Below are 26,371 nucleotides of genomic sequence, written 5' to 3'. Positions count from 1 at the left end.
TGTTGGATGCCCAGACTGTGTGGAGCCGCTGGACAGTCAATGCTGCTTTGTCGATTCTTGTGTGGAAGTCGATCTCTACATCACCCTCCCTGGAGATGTTGCTTCCTAGGTGGGGGAAGTGGTCAATGTCCTCGAGGTTCTGTTGTCTAGTGATTGGTGATGGGGGACCTCGTTGCTGTCCAGTCATCACTGTCTTGGTCTTCCTGTAGCTGCTGCATAGACCAGGCTGGTGATCAGGTCTTGGAGCACCATGATTCTTCTGCCAGCAAGGCAATGTTGTTTGCGAAATCCAGGCCTGTCAGCCGGTGGTGTTGCTATGGGATGCCAAAGTCTGCACCCAGCATCACCTTCCTCATGACGAAATCAATAACCAAGAGGAAAAGAAATGGGGAGAGTATGCAGCCTTGCTGTACCCCTGTGATGATTTTGAAGGGATCCATGGTGTCCGTGCTGGTCTTGACGCAGCAGCTGGAGTTACGGTATCAGGCTTTGAAGATGTTCATGTACCGCTTTCCACTGGGTGGTCTAATACTCACCCCCACCCTTCACCTCGTCTGCCAGCCCACTCCCAGCATGCCAAGGGATGTACCATGCCAATCCGTCTAATGGCTATTAGATCACACACATGTATCTCTACTTGTGGCATTATTTTGTTTAGTTTGCCATGAGTGCTTTATTCATTCAGGTTAAAGGGACATTAAAGTTACCTTTTTACTATTTCCGCCGATTAGACCTTGTTCACCGATGTGCGGTTACTGTTTAAAATTTTTGCCCCTTCCTGTTACTCTCTGCTTCTCTTTATCCCGCATCCTGGCCCTTTCTATCCCAGGAAAAGGTATCCTACCGGCCCCTCACCACTTGCTCTCTGGTGGTATTAGGGAGGGAAGGATATGTTCAGGCCTGGGAAGAGCTGTTTAACCAGCCAGAACCAACCTTTTACTGTGACCATGAAACCACAATCTGCTCATTCTACCCTTGAACTAAACTTCATTTTGAAAGTACAAACTTTTTTTTTTTCCGGACAGTTGCCAGGCAACCTTCAGTTAGCCTATTGATTATAAATCTCACCAGCCATCCTGTGATTCTCAAAAGCAGTGATTACAATGGACTTCTTCATCATATAGTCCTCAATCTGCGTTCAATTATTAGGTAAGTAAATACTTAACAGTCCTGAATAAACGCTGACTCTGTACAGTTAGCGAGTGACCATTACTCTGAAATAGTGACTTTGTACAATTACACAGTGAGTAACCCTTACCCTGAATAAACAGTATCTCTGTAGTTAGTGTGGGTATGGGGAACACTGAAACAGAGAGTCTCCAGCCCCAGGTTTTAAGGGAGGTGGGTGAGGATATTGCAGATATCCTAACGACAATCTTCCAAAGTTCTCTCGATTCAGGAGCCCTTCCTTTAGATCAGAAAATTGTGCATGTTATTCCACTGGTGAGAGAGGGAATTGTAGATCAGTGAGCCTTTGTTGGGAAATCATTGGAGCCTGTAATGAGGGATAGAGTAACTGAGCACCTTGCATTTTTGTTTTGCTGGTTAGTTTCTCACTGAGGCTCCCCCACCTCTGTGCCGCTTTGATGACATTGATTTTCTCATGTGTGAGCCCTGGTGAAGGGTTTCTGACTCAAGGGCAGGTGGACCTCTGCCTACCCCTCACCACTTGACCAGTGAAGGAGGAAGGCTGATTTTCGTTGTTCTTCCCCTCTCTGTTCTGTTCTTTCCCTGGGAGTATGATCAAAGGAAAAGTGAGCCCCAGGCTAGTTTTGCACCGAAGAAGGGGGTGGGGGGGGGGGGAGGAGAGATGTTCCAGATCACCACACTTTAGGAAGACTGTGAGGGCCCGTGAGAGGGCGCAGAGGAGATTTACCAGAATCGTTCTGGGGGTGGGGGGCTTTTAGCTACTGGATGAGTTTGGAGAAGATAAAATTATTCTCTTTGGAACAAAGGGGACGGAGGGGAGATTCAGTAGGGGTGAACAAGATTATGACAGGTTTAGATAAGGGAGACAAAGAAAATCCCTTCCCATTAGCTGAAGGTACAAGGACCAAGGTGGGAGGGGCACAGATTTAAGGTTTTGGGCAAGAGATACGGGCAGAACGTGAGGAAGAATTGTTTTTTTTTACGCCGTGTGTGTTAGTGAATTCCCTGCCTGCGAGTGTGGTGGGAACAGAGACGATCGATGATTTCAGAAGAAAACGGGATGAGCGCTTGAGCAAAATAAGTTTCCAGGATTGCGGGGATAGAGAGGAGGAGAATGGGACTGACTGGATTGCTCTCCAGAGAGCCAGCATGGAGTCAATGGGCTGAATGGTCTCGCTCTGTGCCGTTATGACTCTCTTGTTACATTCTAGAATGCGCTGCCTGATTGGGTGATGGAAGCAGATTCGCTCATAGCTTCCAAAATGGGATAATGACCTGAAGGGTGAAGCTTGCAGGGCCTCAGGCTGTGACCCCTGACCCTGGTGCCTGCGTCTCTGGGCGTTTTGGTAACAAGCAGTACGTTTTTTTTTAATTGATATTTTTCTCCCACCCCTCTGATTTTTCCACAGAACCCGCCGGGGACTGGGCTGTGCAACACCGCAACATGCAGTCGTACCGGGAGCAGAGCAGCTACCACGGAAACCAGAGGCTTCTGCACCAAGAGGCCCAGGAGTCATCCCGACTGGGCAATTACAGCCAGCACCACCAGGGCCAGATGTTTGCCAGCTATGCCAACCGACCAGGCAGCGAGGGCTGCAACCAGCAGCCATATCAGGCCTTCCGCAGGGAGCCCAGTGACTACTACTACACGAGGGGCAAGGAGCTACCCGGCCCCCAGGCCCAGCGCAGGCTTGCCGGGCCCCTGCAGAGCGGATTTGGCACGCAGCAGGCCGGAGGCTACTCGGTGCAGTACTTAAGCGAGGGCCAGTGGCGGGCACCTCATTCTGCCATGCCAGGCTACAGTCAGTTCGAGCAGGATGCGTACACTGGTCAGTTTTCACCGAGCAGCGGTCAACAGCAGCTGCGCCACCAGCCCTTCCAGGTGCCCCCTGGTACCCAGGCACTGGTCCAACCCCCTCCCTCCTCTGCCCACCACCCCCAACATGCCCACCAGCCCAGCTCAGCCCTCCTGGCCAAGTACCAACACCGTGCACCCCAGTATAACCCCCAGCAGTTCCAGCCTGCTGCGTCCACCTCCTCCTCCTCATCCTCCTCCTCCTCCTCCTACCTCTCTCCTCAAGGCTACAGCCAGCCTCCCGGGCAAGCTTTCGATGGTTACCACATGAGCGCCAGTGCCCAGTGCGATGGCTACATGGTTAATGCCACGGCTGCCCAGAGTTATGGGACCCAAACCGGTTACAGCTACCAGCCACCCTTAGCTAAGCCCTGCTTCGAGCAGGCAAAGCCAGCCCAGGGTCAGCAGCATGGGCCCCAGGCCCTGCAGTACTCCAACACAGCCAAGGTGCCCTTGGGGAACCAACAGTTTGCCCCTTACTGTTCGGCCGACATTCCTGCCAAATCGCCCATGCCCTTCCACCAGAACTTCAGCCCTAGCTCCAACCCCTCTCCCGCTACCCCAGTGGCCCAGTCCCCTTCGTGTAGTTCCACCCCATCTCCGCTCATGGTCAGCAGTGAAAGCCTGCAGTGTGGGCCGGGTACCATGGGCATGAGGAACCGAGTTCTGCAGCTGATGCCCCAACCCAGCCCCACCCCAACCGGTCTGATGCCGAGCCCAGGCTCGCAGTCCGGAGCCTATGAGGGCTTTGGGTTGGAGGGCGGGGCTGAGAAACGGGCCTCTGACCTAGGCCAGAGCAGCCTGACAGCCCTGAGCTCTCAGGTGGCCAACATCCCCAACAGGGTGCAGCACCTGCTGATCTCCGACACCCTGGCCTTGCACCGCCGGCAGGCCCGACGCTCCAACAAGAGGCCGGCACCAGGAGGCCCCGCCGAGCACTTGGGCCTCGAGGAGCAGCTGAAGTCGCCACAGGCCGAGTCCCTGGACGGGGGCTGCTCGAGTTCCTCGGAGGACCATGCGGAGCGGGTCCGGCAGCTCAGCGGCCAGAGCGGCTGCTCGGAGAGAGCCTACAAGGCCCACAACCCGGAGACGGTCAACGCCACCTGCTCACCGGTCAGTTCCCACGGCGACGGCACCGGCCGGCCGCTGTCGAAGGAAGAGATGATCGTCCAGATGTGCCAGGAGGGCAAAGGGAGCACCATGGCGACGCTGGCAGAGCAAGGACTTCGGCGGGGCGAGAAGCTCGTTGGCGTCATTGTCAGCCGGGAGACAATGGTCAGCCGGGGCGAGGGGATGGGTATCGGTGGGCAAGGGGAGGAACACTCGAGGCAGGCCACCTTCCTCACCAGCGCCGAGAAGGAATCTGGTCACGGTCAGCAGCTCAACAACTCTCGCAACATCATGGTCCCATCAACGACCCAAAACGGGAATGGGCTGGGGTTGCACCAGGGCAATGTGGTTCTCAGTGACCCCCTGGCTACAAGAATGGACACCTCCAAGTCTCCCAGCTACTTGGCCTATGGGCTTCGGGACTTGCCCAAGAATGATGGCAGATACCATTACATGCAGTACCCAATGGCCCCCTACAGCCAACCAGAAGCTGAGCAGTTCGGCCTCAGAGACAGGAAGGTTGTCCCAGGCAAGGCTGAGAAGAGCCACAGTTTACTCCAAGAAGCTTTGCAAGCCAACTATCACGGGAGGAAGTTCCACTCCAGCTACGCTCCGGAGCACCAGTATTCGGGATTTATGGACAACCCGTTGCAGCCTGGCTACCCCGTGAGGCAAATGATCGAACTGGCCAGAAAGGATGGGCACAATAACGCCCTGGTTTCTCCCTCGGGCTGGGGAGATGCCAGGACTCCAGGCCCTGGCTTCGGGATGGAGCTGAGCAAGGCCGACCCGGAGGCACAGTTCGAGGCCGGCACGTCGGAGAGGAAGACGGTCATCTGCGACATCTCCCCATCGAGGCCCTTTGGCCGGAGCTCCGTGCCCCCGGTCTGCGGACAAGCCCAGGACCGGGAATTTGGGTGGAACGTGAAGGGCGCCAAGTTGTGCAAAGCCGGGCAGTCGGTTATCCAGTCGGGCATCTTTGTCGGGGTGGAAACAAAGGTTAAGGGGGAGATGGACCAAAGCCTGGGTCAGCAAAGGAGCACTGGGCACTACGATGGCAGAGACCCTGGGACCCCCTCACCCCACTGGAAATACGACTCTCTAGAGCTGGCCCGAGCTTCTGCCGTAGTTTCCTCCTCGTTGCCCATGGGACCCGGCAGCAACTTCCTCCACCAGACGCTGAACAACCGACCCTCGAGAGGCAGGAGGGCCTGTAGGGTGGCAGGGAGAGCAGGGGCAAGGAGGAGACCCCCATCCCGGGCAGACGACAAAGCTCTCTTGGCAAGGGCGTCGCTCATCAAGCAGGAAGACGCGCCGGAGCCTCGGGAGACCGGCTTCCTTGGTCAGCCTCGCGAAAGCCTGCCGGTGCAGGTGTGCAACGCCAGCTTGTACCCCCTCCCCGCCAACTCTGACGTGCTCTCCTCCCTCCTGACCAAGCCAGACGATGCCCAGGCGGCGGGTATGGAGGTGCAAGCTGCCGCGAGGCCCCCCAACCACCCCCAGCGGCAGGGCCCCGACCCTGACCCCAACGTGGCGAGCGATTGGACCAGCCCGCCTGAGGGGAAGGGTTCTGCAGCGGAGTGCCGCAGGAGTGGGGCTCAGAAAGAGGCGCCGGCCGCTGGCGCCGTATTGCAGGAAGCGGGCGGCCAGGCCCCGCCCCCCAGCCACGAGGGGAGGCTGGAGGAGTGGCCGGCGGCAACGGAGGAGGAGAGACCTCCCCCCCGCCCGGGCAAAAAGCCCAGCGACCTGGCCCAGGAAGACCTGTCCATCCTGTCGCCGATTCTGTCAAGGAGGCGGATTCGATCCTTTATTTCGCCCATCCCAGCGAAGAGGCTGTGCCAAGAGCCGAAAGCCCGGGACGCGGAGGGCAAACTGGCTCCCCCTCGCAGCCACGGCACCCCCCAGTGCAATGCCAGCCTCAGCCCCCTGCCGAAGGCCGAGGTAGCTGAGGAGCCTCTGCCGAACGCCGATGGGAAAGAAAGCCCGGGCGCCAGCGTTTCTCCAGCCGTTTCCCTCGCCAGCCCCAGCAAGCTCAAAACTCTACCCCCGAGGAAGGGCCGGGGCCTAAAGCTGGAAGCCATCGTCCAGAAGATCGCGTCGCCCAACGGGAGGAAGTTCCCCGTCTCCGGCGCGCTCGATGGGACCTCCGACGGCGTGACCCTGGAGGACATCTTGTCCGTCAAAGAGGGATGCTGGGAGAGCGGGGACGTGCCGGCGGTGCAGCTCGGGGACAAGGGGCGCGGAGGCTCCACGGAGGAGCCCGAGGCCCAGGCCGGGGACACGGGAGGCGCCAACTGCCCCCAGGGCCGCGGAGGCTCCTCGTCAGCTGTTCAGATTCTCTACCACCCTGAGTTCAAGCGGCGTGGCTCGCCGTGCCCTCTGCCCCGCTCCCCGGGGCACGAGGTTGGGCAGGAGCCCGTCGGCATTGCCCCCAAGCTGGAAGGCGGCTCGGTCAAAGGGTACTTCCCGTCGGGCAAGAAGCGGGGGAGGCCTCTGGGCAGCATCAACAAGCAGAAGCGGCAGCGGCCGGAGGGCCAAGGGGGGCAAAGCCGGGCAGAGGGGCCGGAGGAGGCAGCTCAGAAGAAGAGGCGGCCCAGGCGAAAGAGGGCGCCCTCGCATCAGAGGAGGAGACGCAAGAAGCTGGAGGGCCCCCTGGTGTTAACCCAGGAACCGGAGATCAAGCTGAAGCACACGGCTCGAGCAGCGGGCAGGAGGAGGGAGGAGGCCCAGGATAAGACCTTCTCCCCCTACGTGCTTCTGGAGAGGAAGAGGGAGGCCGCCCTCCTCTGCACCATAATCAACACCCAGGATGACGAGCGGAACAGGGCCCAGAAAGGGGTGAAAGGTCACCAGGGACCAGCCTCTGCTCCGCTGCCCAGCTGCGCTGGTAAAGCCTTACCCACCACCTCGCACATGGTACTGGGTCCATTGGTGACTGAGTGCTCCACCCTCGGCCTGTTGGTGTGCTGCCTGTGCGGCAAATGCGCCAACCACAGGGACCTGGGGGACCTCTTCGGCCCCTACTACCCGCACCAGTACGCTGGCACCTTACCCAAGAACCCGCCCCCCAAGAAGATGCTGCCAGCCCAGAGCCGGGTGAAGGTGAGACATAAAAGTATGCCCGAGCTGCTAAAGACTGGCCAATCGGAAGACGAGGGCAAGGAGTTTGGGAACCTCCTGGGACACCCCAGGTTCAAAAGACGTCACTACTCTGAGGACTGCACCCCTTCTTGGGCTAGTCCGCGGAGTGGCAAAGGACACAGGCGCTGCTATTGCTGTGAGAAAATCTCTCCCTCTGTCAATTTGCGGACTCAGAGATTGAAAAGTGAGCTCAGCTCCCAGGTGGATCTCCAGCTGCCTCAACTACCTCTCGACCCCAACGAACTGTGGATCCACGAGTCCTGTGTGCTCTGGGCCAGTGGGGTTTATTTGGTCTCTGGGAGACTCTATGGATTGCAAGAAGCTGTCGAAGTGGCCAGAGAGATGGTAAGGACTGTTGGACACATCCTGCTCTGAAAGGGAAGTTTGGTGGTGGGGGGTGAGCAGGGGGGTCACTGCTGTCAAGGTGGCTTTAGGACCTCCTCTACTCTTTTTTTTATTCTGTTTTCCAATTACCCTCCCAGGGACCCCTGGTTTGTCCACTTGAGTTCACCAAGGGCTAATTCTGCATGTGAGTCTCATTGATGAGGGACAGTGACCCTCACTCCTGTCCGAATCCACACAAACTTTCTGTCCAGCAGGAAACTCTGGTATCCCTCAGAAACCCCGACTGACTGACTGACTGATTATTCTGGAGGTCAAAAGTGCTTGACGACAACACCACCCTCCTCTCTCCACCCCCCACAGCCCCAGCTGTTGGCAGCTTTGCCTCCAGATGCCAAGGCCTGAAGTCCTGGAGCTGCCCTCCTGCCAAGTTCCCCTCCTGCCTCTCTCTCCCCCTTGAAGACACTCTTCAAATCCAGGACCTATGACACAAGCTTTTGGTCAACCTGTCCTGAGATCTCCTTATGTGGCCGTCATTTTTTTTTTGCCGTATTATGATCTGGTGCAGTAACTTGGGATAACATTACCTAGACAAGTCCCCACCAGTACTGTACCCCAGTGTTATACAGTGATATACCTGTCCCCACCAGTGCTGTACCCCAGTGTTGTACAGGGACTGATCCCTCCCCACCTGTACTGTACCGCAGTGTAATACAGGGACAGACCCGTCCCCACCAGTGCTGTACCCCAGTGTTATACAGTGACAGACCTGTCCCCACCAGTACTGTACCCCAGTGTTATACAGGGACAGACCCGTCCCCACCAGTGCTGTACCCCAGTGTTATACAGTGACAGACCCGTCCCCACCAGTGCTGTACCCCAGTGTTATACAGTGACAGACCTGTCACCACCAGTACTCCATCCCAGTGTTATACATTGTCAGACCTGACCCCAGCAGTAGTGTACCCCAGTGTTATACTGGGACAGACCCGTCCCCACTAATACTGTACCCCAGTGTTATACAGGGACAACCCCTCCCCACCAGTACTGTACCCCAGTGTTATACAGGGACAACCCCTCCCCACCAGTACTGTACCCCAATGTTTTACAGGGACAGAGCAGACCCCACCAGTACTGTACCCCAGTGTTATACAAAGACTGACCCCTCCCCACCAGTACTGTACCCCAGTTTTATACACAGACAGTCACATCCCCACCAGAAGTGTACCCCAGTGTTATACTGTGACAGACCCCTCCCCACCAGTGCTGTACCCCAGTGATTTACATGGACAGACCCCTCCCCACCAGTACTGTACCCCAGTGTTATAGACTGATAGACACATCCCCACCAGTACTGTACCCCAGTGTTATACAGTGACAGACCTGTCCCCAGCTGTCCTGTACCCCAGTGGTATACAGGGACAGATCCCTCCCCACCAGTACTGTACCCCAGTGTTATACAGTGACAGACCTGTCCCCAGCTGTCCTGTACCCCAGTGGTATACAGGGACAGATCCCTCCCCACCAGTACTGTACCCCAGTGTTATACAGTGACAGAGCCCTCCCCACCAGTACTGTACCCCAGTGTTTTACATTGACAGACCCCTCCCCACCAGTACTGTACCCCAGTGTTATACACTGACAGACACATCACCACCTGTACTGTACCCCAGTGATTTACAGGGACAGACACATCCCCACCAGTAGTGTACCCCAGGGTTATACTGTGACAGACCCCTCCCCACCAGTGCTGTACCCCAGTGATTTACAGGGACAGACCCCTCCCCACCAGTACTGTACCCCAGTGTTATACACTGACAGACACATCACCACCTGTACTGTACCCGAGTGTTATACAGTGACAGACCTGTCTCCACCAGCACTGTACCCCATTGTTATACAGTGACAAAACTGTCCCCACCAGCACGGTACCCCAGTGTTATACAGAGCCGGACCCGTCCCCAGCAATACTGTACCCCAGTGTTATACTGTGACAGACCCCTCCCCACCAGTGCTGTACCCCAGTGATTTACATGGACAGACCCCTCCCCACCATTACTGTACCCCAGTGTTATACACTGACAGACACATCCCCACCAGCACTGTACCCTTGTTTTATACAGGGGCACACCCGTCCCCACCAGTACAGTGCCTCAGTGTTATACAGGGATAGACCTGTCCCCGCCAGTACTGTACCCGACTTTTATACAGGGACAGACCTGTCCCCACCAGTACTGTTCCTCAGTGTTATACAGGGACAGACCCGTCACCACCAGTACTGTACCCCAGTGTTATACACTGACAGACCCCTCCCCACCAGTGTTGTACCCCAATGTTATACAGTGTCAGACCCGACCCCACTGGTACTGTACCCCAGTGTTATACAGGGACAGACCAATCTCCACCAGTACTGTACTCCAGTGTTATACAGTGACAGACATGTCCACACCAGCACTGTACCCCAGTGTTATACAGTGACTGACCAGTCCCCACCAATACTGTACCCCAGTGTTGTACAGGGACTGATCCCTCCGCACCTGTACTGTACCCCAGTGTTATACAGTGACAGACCTGTCACCACCAGTACTCCATCCCAGTGTTATACATTGTCAGACCTGACCCCAGCAGTAGTGTACCCCAGTGTTATACTGGGACAGACCCGTCCCCACTAATACTGTACCCCAGTATTATACAGGGACAACCCCTCCCCACCAGTACTGTACCCCAATGTTTTACAGGGACAGAGCAGATCCCACCAGTACTGTACCCCAGTGTTATACAAGGACTGACCCCTCCCCACCAGTACTGTACCCCAGTTTTATACACACAGTCACATCCCCACCAGTAGTGTACCCCAGTGTTATACTGTGACAGACCCCTCCCCACCAGTGCTGTACCCCAGTGATTTACATGGACAGACCCCTCCCCACCAGTACTGTACCCCAGTGTTATAGACTGACAGACACATCCCCACCAGTACTGTACCCCAGTGTTATACAGTGACAGACCTGTCCCCAGCTGTCCTGTACCCCAGTGGTATACAGGGACAGATCCCTCCCCACCAGTACTGTACCCCAGTGTTATACATTGACAGACACATCCCCACCAGTAGTGTACCCCAGTGTTATACTGTGACAGACCCCTCCCCACCAGTGCTGTACCCCAGTGATTTACATGGACAGACCCCTCCCCACCATTACTGTACCCCAGTGTTATACACTGACAGACACATCCCCACCAGCACTGTACCCTTGTTTTATACAGGGGCACACCCGTCCCCACCAGTACAGTGCCTCAGTGTTATACAGGGATAGACCTGTCCCCGCCAGTACTGTACCCGACTTTTATACAGGGACAGACCTGTCTCCACCAGCACTGTACCCCATTGTTATACAGTGACAAAACTGTCCCCACCAGCACGGTACCCCAGTGTTATACAGTGCCAGACCCGTCCCCAGCAATACTGTACCCCAGTGTTATACAGTGACAGACCTGTCCCCACCTGTACTGTATCCGAGTGTTATGCAGTGACTGACCCATCCCCACCAGTACTGTTCCCCAGTGTTACAGACGGACAGACCCGTCCCCACCAGTATTGTACCACAGCGTTATAGACGGACAGACCTGTCCCCACCAGTGCTGTACCCCAGAGTTATACAGGGACAGACCCCTCTCCCCCAGTACTGTACTCCAGTGTTATACAGGGTCAGACCAGTCTCCACCTTTATTGTACCCCGGTGTTATACACTGACAGACACATCCCCACCAGTACTGTACCCCAGTGTTATACAGTGACAGACCTTCCCCACCAGCACGGTACCCCAGTGTTATACAGTGACAGACCCAACCCACCAGTACTGTACCCCAGTGTTATAGACGGACACCCCGTCCCCAGCAGTGCTGTACCACAGTGTTATACTGTGACTGACCCCTCCACACCAGTACTGTACCCCAGTGATTTACAGGGACAGACCCCTCCCCTCCAGTACTGTGCCCCAGTGTTATACTGGGACAGACCCCTCCCCACCTGTACTGTACCCCAGTGTTATAGACTGACAGACACATCACCACCAGTACTGTACCCCAGTGTTACACAGGGACAGACAGTCCCCACCAGTGCTGTACCCCAGTGTTACACAGGGACAGACAGTCCCCACCAGTACTGTACCCCAGTGTTACACAGGGACAGACAGTCCCCACCAGTGCTGTACCTCAGTGATATACAGTGTCAGACCCGTTCCCACCAGTGCTGTACCCGTGTTATGCAGTGACAGACCTGTCCCCACCAGTGTTGTACCCCAGTGTTATACACTGACCGACACATCACCACCTGTACTGTACCCGAGTGCTATACAGGGACAGACCCGTCCCCACCAGTACTGTACACCAGTGTTATACACTGACAGACCCCTCCCCACCAGTACTGTACCCGTGTTATACAGTGACAGACCCGTCCCCGCCAGTACTGTATACCAGTGTTATAAAGTGACAGACCCGTCGCCACCAGTACTGTACACCAGTGTTATACACAGACAGACTCATCCCCACTAGTAGTGTTCGCCAGTGTTATACAGTGACAGACCCGTCTCCACCAGTACTGTACACCAGTGTTATACACAGACAGACTCATCCCCACCAGTAGTGTTCGCCAGTGTTATACAGTGACAGACCCGTCTCCACCAGTATTGTACCCCAGTGTTATACACAGACAGACACATCCCCACCAGTACTGTACCCCAGTGTTATTCAGTGACAGACCTGTCCCCACCTGTCCTGTACCCCAATGTTATACAGGGACAGGTCCCTCCCCACCAGTACTGTACCCCATTGTTATACAGTGACAGACCAGTCCCCACCAGTATTGTACCCAGTGTTACACACTGACAGACACATCCCCACCTGTAGTGTACCCCAGTGTTATACAGGGACAGACCCATCCCCACCAGTACTGTATTCCAGTGTTATACACTGACAGACACATCCCCACCAGTACTGTACCCGTGTTATACAGTGACAGACCCGTCCCCACCAGTACTGTACACCAGTGTTATACACTGACAGACACATCCCCACCTGTACTGTACCCCAGTGTTATACAGTGACAGAGCCCTCCCCACCTGTGCTGTACCCCAGTGTTATACAGGGACAGATCCCTCCCCACCAGTACTGTATCCCAGTGTTATACAGTGACAGTACTGTCTCCACTAGCACTGTACCCCTGTGTTATACATTGACAAAACTGTCCCCACCAGCACGGTACCCCAGTGTTATACAGTGCCAGACCCGTCCCACCAGTACTGTACCCAGTGTTATAGACGGACACACCCGTCCCCACCAGTACTGTACCCCAGTGTTATACAGGGACAGACCCCTCCCCACCTATACTGTACCCCAGTGTTATACAGGGACAGACCTGTCCCCACCAATACTGTACCACAGTGTTATGCAGGGACAGACCCCTCCCCACCAGTACTGTACCCCAGTATTATACACTGACAGACACATCCCCACCGTTACTGTACCCCAGTGTTATACATTGACACATCCCCACCAGTGCTGTACCCCTGTGTTATACAGCGACAGACCCGATCCCACCAGTGCTGTACCCCAGTGTTATACAGTGACAGACAGATCCCCACCAGCACTGTACACCTGTGTTATACAGTGACAGACCCATTCCCACCAGTGTTGTACCCGTGTAATACAGTGACAGCCCCGTCCCCACAAGTGCTGTCGCCCAGTGTTATACAGGGACAGACACTTCCCCACCAGTACTGTACACCTGTGTTATACAGTGACACACCCATTCCCAGCAGTACTGTACCCGTGTAATACAGTGACAGACCCGTCCCCACCAGTGCTGTCACCCAGTGTTATACAGTGCCACACCCGTCCTTCCAGTGCAGTACCCCAGTGTTATACACTGACAGACCCGACCCCTCCAGTACTCTATCCCATTGTTATACAGGGACAGTCCAATCTCCACCTTTACTGTACCCAGTGTTATACACTGACAGACACATCCCCACCAGTACTGTACCCCAGTGTTATACAGTGACAGACCTGTCCCCACCTGTCCTGTACCCCAGTGTTATACAGGGACAGATCCCACCCCAGTGTTATACAGGGACTGACTCATCCCCACCAGTACTGTACATCTGTGTTATACAGTGACAGACCCATTCCCAGCAATGCTGTACCCGTGTAATACAGTGACAGACCCGTTCCCTCCAGTGCTGTCGCCCAGTGTTATACAGTGCCATACCCGTCCTTCCAGTGCTGTACCCCAGTGTTATACAGGGACAGACCTCTCCCTTCCAGTACTGTACCCCATTGTTATACAGGGACAGTCCAATCTCCACCTTTACTGTACCCAGTGCCATACACTGACAGACACATCCCCACCAGTAGTGTACCCCAGTGTTATACAGTGACAGACCTGTCCTCACCTGTCCTGTACCCCAGTGTTATACAGGGACAGATCCCACCCCAGTGTTATACAGTGACAGACCTGTCTCCACTAGCACTGTACCCCAGTGTTATACATTGACAAATCTGTCCCCAGCAGCACGGTATCCCAGTGTTTTACACTGACAGACACATCCCCACCAGTACTGTACCTCAGTGTTATACACTGACAGACACATCCCCACCAGTACTATACCCCAGTGTTATACAGGGACTGAGCCCTCCCCAGCAGTACTGTACCCCACTGTTATACAGTGACCGACCCGTCCCCACCAGTACTGTACCCCAGTGCTATACAGTGCCAGACCCGTCCCCACCAGTGCTGTACCCCAGTGTTATACAGTGACAGACCCATTCCCACCAGTGCTGTACCCCAGTGTTATCGACGGACACACCCGTCCCCACCAGTACTGTACCCCAGTGTTATACAGTGACAGACCCTTCCCCACCAGTAGTGTACCCCAGTGTTATACAGGGACAGACCCCTCCCCACCTGTACTGTACCCCAGTGTTATACAGGGACAGACCTCTCCCCACCAGTACTGTACCCCAGTGTTATACACTGACGGACACATCCCCACCGTTACTGTACCCCAGTGTTATACACTGACAGACACATCCCCACCAGTGCTGTACCCCAGTGTAATACAGCGACAGACCCGATCCCACCACTGCTGTACCCCAGTGTTATACAGTGACAGACCCGACCCCACCAGTACTGTACTCCAGTGTTATACAGGGACAGACTCCTGCCCACTAGTACTGTACCCCAGTGTTATACAGGGACAGGCCCCTCCCCACCAGTACTGTGCCCCAGTGCTATACAGTGACAGACCTGACCCCAGCAGTACTGTACCGCAGTGTTATAAAAGGACTGACCCGTCCCCACTAATACTGTAAGCCAGTGTTATACAGGGACAACCCCTCCCCACCAATACTGTACCCCAATGTTATACAGGGACAGAGCAGACCCCACCAGTACTGTACCCCAGTGTTGTACAAGGACAGACCCCTCCCCACCAGTACTGTACCCCAGTTTTATACACTGACAGACACATCCCCACCAGTAGTGTACCCCAGTGTTATACTGTGACAGACCCCTCCCACCAGTACTGTACTCCAGTGATTTACAGGGACAGACCCATCCCCACCAGTATTGTACCCCAGTGTTGTACAGTGACAGAGCCGTCCCCACCAGTACTGTACCCCAGTGTTATACAGTGACAGACCCATCCCCACCAGTACTGTACCCCAGTGTTATACAGGGGCAGACCCATCCCCACCAGTACAGTGCCCCAGTGTTATAAAGGGATAGACCTGTCTGCACCAGTACTGTACCCTAGTTTTATACAGGGTCAGACCTGTCACCACCAGTACTGTACCCCAGTGTTATACAGGGACAGACCTGTCCCTACCAGTACTGTCTCCTAGTTTTGTACAGGGGCAGACCTGTCCCCACCATTCCTGTTCCACAGCCTTATTCAGGGACAGACCTGTCCCCACCAATACTGTTCCCCAGTTTTATACCCGTACAGACCTGTCCCCACCAATACTGTTCCCCAGTGTTATACAGGGACAGACCCCTCCCTACCAGTACTGTACCCCAGTGTTATCCAGGGACAGACCAATCTCCAGCAGTACTGTCCCCCAGTGTTATACACTGACAGACCCCTCCCCACCAGTGTTGTACACCAGTGTTATACACTGACAGACACATCCCCAGCAGTGCTGTACCCCAGTGTTGTACAGTGACAGACCTGACCCCACCAGTGCTGTACCCCAGTGTTAAACAGTGACAGAGACCTCCCCACCAGTACTGTACCCCAGTGTTTTTACAGGGACAGGCCCGTCCCCACTAATACTGTACCCCAGTGTTATACAGTGACAAGCCCTCCCCACCAGTACTGTACCCCAGTTTTATACACTGACAGACACATCCCCACCAGTAGTGTACCCCAGTGTTATACGGTGACAGACCCCTCCCCACCAGTACTGTACCCCAGTGTTACACAGGGACAGACCGTCCCCACCAGTGCTGTACCCCAGTGTTGTAGATTGACAGACACATCCCCACCAGTATTGTACCCCAGTGTTATACAGTGACAGAACCGTTCCCACCTGTGCTGTAACCGTGTTATACAGTGACAGTCCCATCCCCACCAGTGCTGTACCCCCGAGTTATACAGTGCCAGACCCGTCCCCACCAGTGCTGTACTCCAGTGTTATACAGTGACAGACCCCTCCCCACCAGTACTGTACCCCAGTGTTATACAGTGACAGACCAGTCCCTACCATTATTCTACCCCTGTGTTATACACTGACAGACACATCCCCACCTGTACTGTACCCCAGTGTTATACAGTGACAGAGCCCTCCCCACCAGTACTGTGCCCCAGTGTTTTACACTGACAGACCCGTCCTCACTAGTACTGTACACCAGTGTTATACACTGACAGACACATCCCCACCAGCACTGTACCCCAGTTTTATACAGGGGCAGACCCATCCCCACCAGTACAGTGCCCCAGTGTTATACAGGGATAGACCTGTCTGCACCAGTACTGTACCCTAGTTTTATACAGGGTCAGACCTGTCCCCACCAGTACTGTACCCCAGTGTTTTACAGGGACAGACCTGTCCCCACCAGTACTGTATCCTAGTTTTATACAGGGGCAGACCTGTCCCCACCATTACTGTATCCTAGTTTTATACAGGGGCAGACCTGTCCCCACCATTACTGTTCCACAGCCTTATACAGGGACAGACCTGTCCCCATCAATACTGTTCCCCAGTGTTATACCCGTACAGACCTGTCCCCACCAATACTGTTCCCCAGTGTTATACAGGGACAGACCCCTCCCTACCATTACCGTACCCCAGTGTTATCCAGGGACAGACCAATCTCCAGCAGTACTGTACCCCAGTGTTATACAGTGACAGTTCCGTCCCCACCAGTACTGTACCCCAGTGTTATACACTGACAGACCCCTCCCCACCAGTGTTGTACCCCAGTGTTATACACTGACAGACACATCCCCAGCAGTGCTGTACCCCAGTGTTATACAGCGACCAACCCGTTCCCACCAGTGCTGTACCCCAGTGTTGTACAGTGACAGACCTGACCCCAGCAGTACTGTACCCCAGTGTTTTTACAGGGACCGACCCGTCCCCACTAATACTGTACCCCCTGTTATACAGGGACAACCCCTCCCTACCAGTACTGTACCCCTGTGTTGTACAAGGACAGAGCCCTCCCCACCAGTACTGTACCCCAGTTTTATACACTGACAGACACATCCCCACCAGTAGTGTACCCCAGTGTTATACAGTGACAGACCTGTCCCCACTTGTCCTGTACCCCAGTGTTATACAGTGACAGACCTGTCTCCACTAGCACTGTACCCCAGTGTTATACATTGACAAATCTGTCCCCAGCAGCACGGTATCCCAGTGTTTTACACTGACAGACACATCCCCACCAGTACTATACCCCAGTGTTATACAGGGACTGAGCCCTCCCCAGCAGTACTGTACCCCACTGTTATACAGTGACCGACCCATCCCCACCAGTACTGTACCCCAGTGCTATACAGTGCCAGACCCGTCCCCACCAGTGCTGTACCCCAGTGTTATACAGTGACAGACCCAGTCCCACCAGTGCTGTACCCCAGTGTTATCGACAGACACACCCGTCCCCACCAGTACTGTACCCCAGTGTTATACAGTGACAGACCCTTCCCCACCAGTAGTGTACCCCAGTGTTATACAGTGACAGACCCTTCCCCACCAGTAGTGTACCCCAGTGTTATACAGGGACAGACCCCTCCCCACCTGTACTGTACCCCAGTGTTATACCGGGACAGACCTCTCCCCACCAGTACTGTACCCCAGTGTTATACACTGACGGACACATCCCCACCAGTTCTGTACCCCAGTGTAATACAGCGACAGACCCGACGCCACCAGTACTGTACTCCAGTGTTATATAGGGACAGACTCCTCCCCACCAGTACTGTACCTCAGTGTTATACACTGACAGACACATCCCCACCAGTACTATACCCCAGTGTTATACAGGGACTGAGCCCTCCCCAGCAGTACTGTACCCCACTGTTATACAGTGACCGACCCATCCCCACCAGTACTGTACCCCAGTGCTATACAGTGCCAGACCCGTCCCCACCAGTGCTGTACCCCAGTGTTATACAGTGACAGACCCAGTCCCACCAGTGCTGTACCCCAGTGTTATCGACAGACACACCCGTCCCCACCAGTACTGTACCCCAGTGTTATACAGTGACAGACCCTTCCCCACCAGTAGTGTACCCCAGTGTTATACAGGGACAGACCCCTCCCCACCTGTACTGTACCCCAGTGTTATACCGGGACAGACCTCTCCCTACCAGTACTGTACCCCAGTGTTGTACAAGGACAGAGCCCTCCCCACCAGTACTGTACCCCAGTTTTATACACTGACAGACACATCCCCACCAGTAGTGTACCCCAGTGTTATACAGTGACAGACCCCTCCCCACCAGTACTGTACCCCAGTGTTACACAGTGACAGACCAGTCCCCACCAGTACTGTACACCAGTGTTATACGCATACAGACACATCCCCACCTGTACTGTACCCCAGTGTTATACAGTGACAGAGCCCTCCCCACCAGTACTGTGCCCCAGTGTTTTACACTGACAGACCCGTCCTCACTAGTACTGTACCCCAGTGTTATACACTGACGGACACATCCCCACCAGTTCTGTACCCCAGTGTAATACAGCGACAGACCCGACCCCACCAGTACTGTACTCCAGTGTTATATAGGGACAGACTCCTCCCCACCAGTACTGTGCCCCAGTGCTATACAGTGACAGACCTGACCCCAGCAGTACTGTACCGCAGTGTTATAAAAGGACTGACCTGTCCCCACTAATACTGTAAGCCAGTGTTATACAGGGACAACACCTCCCCACCAGTACTGTACCCCAATGTTATACAGGGACAGAGCAGACCCCGCCAGTACTTTACCCCAGTGTTGTACAAGGACATACCCCTCCCCACCAGTACTGTACCCCAGTTTTATACACTGACAGACACATCCCCACCAGTATTGTACCCCAGTGTTATACTGTGACAGACCCCTCCCAACAGTACTGTTCCCCAGTGATTTACAGAGACAGACCCATCCCCACCAGTACTGTACCCCAGTGTTATACAGTGATATATCTGTCCCCACCAGCACTCTACCCCAGTTTTATACAGGGGCAGACCAATCCCCACCAGTACAGTGCCCCAGTGTTATACAGGGATAGACCTGTCTGCACCAGTACTGTACCCTAGTTTTATACAGGGTCAGACCTGTCACCACCGGTACTGTACCCCAGTGTTATACAGGGACAGACCTGTCCCCACCATTCCTGTTCCACAGCCTTATTCAGGGACAGACCTGTCCCCACCAATACTGTTCCCCAGTTTTATACCCGTACAGACCTGTCCCCACCAATACTGTTCCCCAGTGTTATACAGGGATAGACCCCTCCCTACCAGTACTGTACCCCAGTGTTATCCAGGGACAGACCAATCTCCAGCAGTACTGTACCCCAGTGTTATACAGTGACAGTTCCGTCCCCACCAGTACTGTACCCCAGTGTTATACAGTGATATATCTGTCCCCACCAGCACTGTACCCCAGTTTTATACAGGGGCAGACCCATCCCCACCAGTACAGTGCCCCAGTGTTATACAGGGATAGACCTGTCTGCACCAGTACTGTACCCTAGTTTTATACAGGGTCAGACCTGTCCCCACCAGTACTGTACCCCAGTGTTATACAGGGACAGACCTGTCCCCACCAGTACTGTATCCTAGTTTTATACAGGGGCAGACCTGTCCCCACCATTACTGTATCCTAGTTTTATACAGGGGCAGACCTGTCCCCACCATTACTGTATCCTAGTTTTATACAGGGGCAGACCTGTCCCCACCATGACTGTTCCACAGCCTTATACAGGGACAGACCTGTCCCCACCAATACTGTTCCCCAGTGTTATACCCGTACAGACCTGTCCCCACCAATACTGTTCCCCAGTGTTATACAGGGACAGACCCCTCCCTACCAGTACTGTACCCCAGTGTTATCCAGGGACAGACCAATCTCCAGCAGTACTGTACCCCAGTGTTATACTGTGACAGTTCCGTCCCCACCAGTACTGTACCCCAGTGTTATACACTGACAGACCCCTCCCCACCAGTGTTGTACCCCAGTGTTATACACTGACAGACACATCCCCACCAGTGCTGTACCCCAGTGTTAAACAGTGACAGACCTCCCCACCAGTGCTGTACCCCAGTGTTAAACAGTGACAGAGACCTCCCCACCAGTACTGTACCCCAGTGTTTTTACAGGGACAGACCCGTCCCCACTAATACTATACCCCAGTGTTATACAGGGACAACCCCTCCCTACCAGTACTGTACCCCAGTGTTGTACAAGGACAGAGCCCTCCCCACCAGTACTGTACCCCAGTTTTATACACTGACAGACACATCCCCACCAGTAGTGTACCCCAGTGTTATACAGTGACAGACCCCTCCCCACCAGTACTGTACCCCAGTGTTACACAGTGACAGACCAGTCCCCACCAGTACTGTACACCAGTGTTATACGCATACAGACACATCCCCACCTGTACTGTACCCCAGTGTTATACAGTGACAGAGCCCTCCCCACCAGTACTGTGCCCCAGTGTTTTACACTGACAGACCCGTCCTCACTAGTACTGTACACCAGTGTTATACACTGACAGACACATCCCCACCAGCACTGTACCCCAGTTTTATACGGGGCAGACCCGTCCCCACCAGTACAGTGCCCCAGTGTTATACCGGGATAGACCTGTCTGCACCAGTACTGTACCCTAGTTTTATACAGGGTCAGACCTGTCCCCACCAGTACTGTATCCCAGTGTTATACAGGGACAGACCTGTCCCCACCAGTACTGTATCCTAGTTTTATACAGGGGCAGACCTGTCCCCACCATTACTGTATCCTAGTTTTATACAGGGGCAGACCTGTCCCCACCATTACTGTATCCTAGTTTTATACAGGGGCAGACCTGTCCCCACCATTACTGTTCCACAGCCTTATACAGGGACAGACCTGTCCCCACCAATACTGTTCCCCAGTGTTATACCCGTACAGACCTGTCCCCACCAATACTGTTCCCCAGTGTTATACAGGGACAGACCCCTCCCTACCAGTACTGTACCCCAGTGTTATCCAGGGACAGACCAATCTCCAGCAGTACTGTACCCCAGTGTTATACAGTGACAGTTCCGTCCCCACCAGTACTGTACCCCAGTGTTATACACTGACAGACCCCTCCCCACCAGTGTTGTACCCCAGTGTTATACACTGACAGACACATCCCCAGCAGTGCTGTACCCCAGTGTTAAACAGTGACAGAGACCTCCCCACCAGTACTGTACCCCAGTGTTTTTACAGGGACAGACCCGTCCCCACTAATACTGTACCCCAGTGTTATACAGGGACAGACCCCTCCCCACCAGTACTGTACCCCAGTTTTATACACAGACAGTCACATCCCCACCAGAAGTGTACCCCAGTGTTACACAGTGACAGACCAGTCCCCACCAGTACTCTACACCAGTGTTATACGCATACAGACACATCCCCACCTGTACTGTACCCCAGTGTTATACAGTGACAGAGCCCTCCCCACCAGTACTGTACCCCAGTGTTACACAGTGACAGACCAGTCCCCACCAGTACTGTACACCAGTGTTATACGCATACAGACACATCCCCACCAGTACTGTACCCCAGTGTTATACAGTGACAGACCCCTCCCCACCAGTACTGTACCCCAGTGTTACACAGTGACAGACCAGTCCCCACCAGTACTGTACACCAGTGTTATACGCATACAGACACATCCCCACCTGTACTGTACCCCAGTGTTATACAGTGACAGAGCCCTCCCCACCAGTACTGTGCCCCAGTGTTTTACACTGACAGACCCGTCCTCACTAGTACTGTACACCAGTGTTATACACTGACAGACACATCCCCACCAGCACTGTACCCCAGTTTTATACGGGGCAGACCCGTCCCCACCAGTATAGTGCCCCAGTGTTATACCGGGATAGACCTGTCTGCACCAGTACTGTACCCTAGTTTTATACAGGGTCAGACCTGTCCCCACCAGTACTGTACCCCAGTGTTATACAGGGACAGACCTGTCCCCACCAGTACTGTATCCTAGTTTTATACAGGGGCAGACCTGTCCCCACCATTACTGTATCCTAGTTTTATACAGGGGCAGACCTGTCCCCACCATTACTGTTCCACAGCCTTATACAGGGACAGACCTGTCCCCACCAATACTGTTCCCCAGTGTTATACCCGTACAGACCTGTCCCCACCAATACTGTTCCCCAGTGTTATACAGGGACAGACCCCTCCCTACCAGTACTGTACCCCAGTGTTATCCAGGGACAGACCAATCTCCAGCAGTACTGTACCCCAGTGTTATACAGTGACAGTTCCGTCCCCACCAGTACTGTACCCCAGTGTTATACACTGTCAGACCCCTCCCCACCAGTGTTGTACCCCAGTGTTATACACTGACAGACACATCCCCAGCAGTGCTGTACCCCAGTGTTATACAGCGACCAACCCGTTCCCGCCAGTGCTGTACCCCAGTGTTAAAACAGTGACAGAGACCTCCCACCAATACTGTGCCCCAGTGTTGTACAGTGACAGACCTGACCCCAGCAGTACTGTACCCCAGTGTTTTTACAGGCACTGACCCGTCCCCACTAATACTGTACTCCTTGTTATACAGGGACAACACCTCCCTACCAGTACTGTACCCCTGTGTTGTACAAGGACAGAGCCCTCCCCACCAGTACTGTACCCCAGTTTTATACACTGACAGACACATCCCCACCAGTAGTGTACCCCAGTGTTATACTGTGACAGACCCCTCCCCACCAGTACTGTACCCCAGTGTTGTAGATTGACAGACACATCCACACCAGTATTGTGCCCCAGTGTTACACAGGGACAGACCGTCCCCACCAGTGCTGTACCCCAGTGTTATACAGTGACAGAACCATTCCCACCTGTGCTGTAACCGTGTTATACAGTGACAGTCCCGTCCCCACCAGTGCTGTACCCCAGTGTTATACACTGCCAGACCCGTCCCCGCCAGTGCTGTACTCCAGTGTTATACAGTGACAGACCCCTCTCCACCAGTACTGTACCCCAGTGTTATACAGTGACAGACCAGTCCCTACCATTATTGTACCCCAGTGTTATGCAGTGACAGACACATCCCCACCTGTACTGTACCCCAGTGTTATACAGGGACAGACCAGTCCCCACCAGTACTGTACACCAGTGTTATACACATACAGACACATCCACACCAGTACTGTACCCCAGTGTTATACAGTGACTGACCTGTCCCCACCTGTCCTGTACCCCAGTGTTATACAGGGACAGATCCCTCCCCACCAGTACTGTACCCCTGTGTTATACATTGACAAAACTGTCCCCACCAGCACGGTACCCCAGTGTTATACAGTGCCAGACCCGTCCCAGCAGTACTGTACCCCAGTGTTATAGACGGACACACCCGTCCCCACCTGTACTGTACCCCAGTGTTATACAGGGACAGACCCGTCCCCACCAATACTGTACCGCAGTGTTATACAGGGACAGACCCGTCCCCACCAATACTGTACCGCAGTGTTATACAGGGACAGACCCCTCCCCAACAGCACTGTACCCCAGTATTATACACTGACAGACACATCCCCACCGTTACTGTACCCCAGTGTTATACACTGACACATCCCCACCAGTGCTGTACCCCAGTGTTATACAGCGACAGACCCGATCCCACCAGTGCTGTACCCCAGTGTTATACAGTGTCAGACCCGACCCCACCAGTACTGTACCGCAGTGATTTACAGGGACAGACACATCCCCACCAGTACTGTACACCTGTGTTTTACAGTGACAGACCCATTCCCAGCAGTGCTGTACCCGTGTAATACAGTGCCAGACCCGTCCCCACCAGTGCTGTCGCCCAGTGTTATACAGTGCCACACCTGTCCTTCCAGTGCTCTTCCCCAGTGTTATTCACTGACAGACCCGACCCCTCCAGTACTGTGCCCCAGTGTTATACAGGGACAGACCCCTCCCTTCCAGTACTGTACCCCAGTGTTATACATGGACAGTCCAATCTCCACCTTTACTGTACCCAGTGTTATACACTGACAGACACATCCCCACCAGTACTGTACCCCAGTGTAATACAGTGACAGACCTGTCCCCACCTGTCCTGTACCCCAGTGTTATACAGGGACAGATCCCTCCCCACCAGTTCTGTACCCCAGTGTTATACAATGACAGACCCATCCCCACCAGTACTGTACCCCAGTGTTATAGACGGACACACCCGTCCCCACCAGTGCTGTACCCCAGTGTTATACAGGGACAGACCACCCACCCACCAGTACTGTACCCCAGTGTTATTCAGTGACAGACCCGTCCCCACCAGTACTGTACCCCAGTGTTATACAGGGACAACCCCTCCCCACCAGTACTGTACCCCAATATGATACAGGGACAGAGCAGACCCCACCAGTACTGTACCCCAGTGTTGTACAAGGACAGAGCCCTCCCCACCAGTACTGTACCCCAGTTTTATACACTGACAGACACATCCCCACCAGTACTGTACCCCAGTGTTTTACTGTGACAGTCCCCTCCCTACCAGTACTGTACTCCAGTGATTTACAGGGACAGACCCCTCCCCACCAGTACTGTACCCCAGTGTTATAGACTGACAGACACATCCCTACCAGTACTGTACCCCAGTGTTACAGAGGGACAGACCTGTCCCCACCAGTACTGTACCCCAGTGTTATACACTGACAGACACATCCCCACCTGTACTGTACCCCAGTGTTATACAGAGACAGACCCGTCCCCAGCAGTACTGTACCCCAATGCTATACAGTGACAGACCCATTCCCAGCAGTGCAGTTCCCAGTGTTATAGATTGACACAACACTCCCCACCAGTACTGTACCCCAGTGTTATACAGTGACAGACATTTCCCCACCTGTACTGTACCCCAGTGTTATACAGGGGCAGACCCCTCCCCACCTGTACTGTACCCCAGTGTTATACAGGGACAGACCTCTCCCCACCAGTACTGTACCCCAGTGTTATACACTGACAGACACATCCCCACCAGTACTGTACCCGTGTTATACAGTGACAGACCCGTCCCCACCAGTACTGTACACCAGTGTTATACACAGACAGACACATCCCCACCAGTACTGTACCCCAGTGTTATACAGTGACTGACCTGTCCCCACCTGTCCTGTACCCCAGTGTTATACAGGGACAGATCCCTCCCCACCAGTACTGTACCCCAGTGTTATACAGTGACAGTACTGTCTCCACTTGCACTGTACCCCTGTGTTATACATTGACAAAACTGTCCCCACCAGCACGGTACCCCAGTGTTATACAGTGCCAGACCCGTCCCAGCAGTACTGTACCCCAGTGTTATAGACGGACACACCCGTCCCCATCTGTACTGTACCGCAGTGTTATACAGGGACAGACCCCTCCCCAACAGCACTGTACCCCAGTATTATACACTGACAGACACATCTCCACCGTTACTGTACCCCAGTGTTATACACTGACACATCCCCACCAGTGCTGTACCCCAGTGTTATACAGCGACAGACCCGATCCCACCAGTGCTGTACCCCAGTGTTATACAGTGTCAGACCCGACCCCACCAGTACTGTACCCCAGTGTTTTACAGGGACAGACACATCCCCACCAGTACTGTACACCTGTGTTATACAGTGACAGACCCATTCCCAGCAGTGCTGTACCCGTGTAATACAGTGACAGACCCGTCCCCACCAGTGCTGTCGCCCAGTGTTATACAGTGCCTCACCTGTCCTTCCAGTGCTCTTCCCCAGTGTTATACACTGACAGACCTGACCCCTCCAGTACTGTGCCCCAGTGTTATACAGGGACAGACCCCTCCCTTCCAGTACTGTACCCCAGTGTTATACATAGACAGTCCAATCTCCACCTTTACTGTACCCAGTGTTATACACTGACAGACACATCCCCACCAGTACTGTACCCCAGTGTTATAAAGGGACAGTTCCCTCCCCACCAGTACTGTACCCCAGTGTTATACAGTGACAGACCTGTCCCCACCTGTCCTGTACCC

At 54.3% G+C, this 26,371-nt stretch overlaps 1 protein-coding gene across 3 annotated transcripts in view; it reads left to right on the top strand.

Annotated features, from left to right (window-relative positions):
* Positions 1-26,371, top strand: part of tcf20 (transcription factor 20) — a 121,961-nt gene that overhangs the window by 44,607 nt on the left and 50,983 nt on the right. For all 3 annotated transcript variants that reach the window (XR_005941747.1, XM_041177844.1, XM_041177843.1), the window contains exon 3: positions 2,559-7,600. Coding sequence is in view for 2 of the 3 variants with exons in the window: in XM_041177844.1 (XP_041033778.1) it covers positions 2,594-7,600 (5,007 nt within the window). In the remaining variant the exon portion in view is untranslated. The remainder of the gene's footprint in view (positions 1-2,558; positions 7,601-26,371) is intronic.

Source organism: Carcharodon carcharias, chromosome 31 (genome assembly GCF_017639515.1).
Source record: "Carcharodon carcharias isolate sCarCar2 chromosome 31, sCarCar2.pri, whole genome shotgun sequence".
NCBI lineage: Eukaryota > Metazoa > Chordata > Chondrichthyes > Lamniformes > Lamnidae > Carcharodon > Carcharodon carcharias.
The sequence above is the reverse complement of the archived record's forward strand: the minus strand, read 5'-3'. Positions and strand labels throughout refer to the sequence as shown.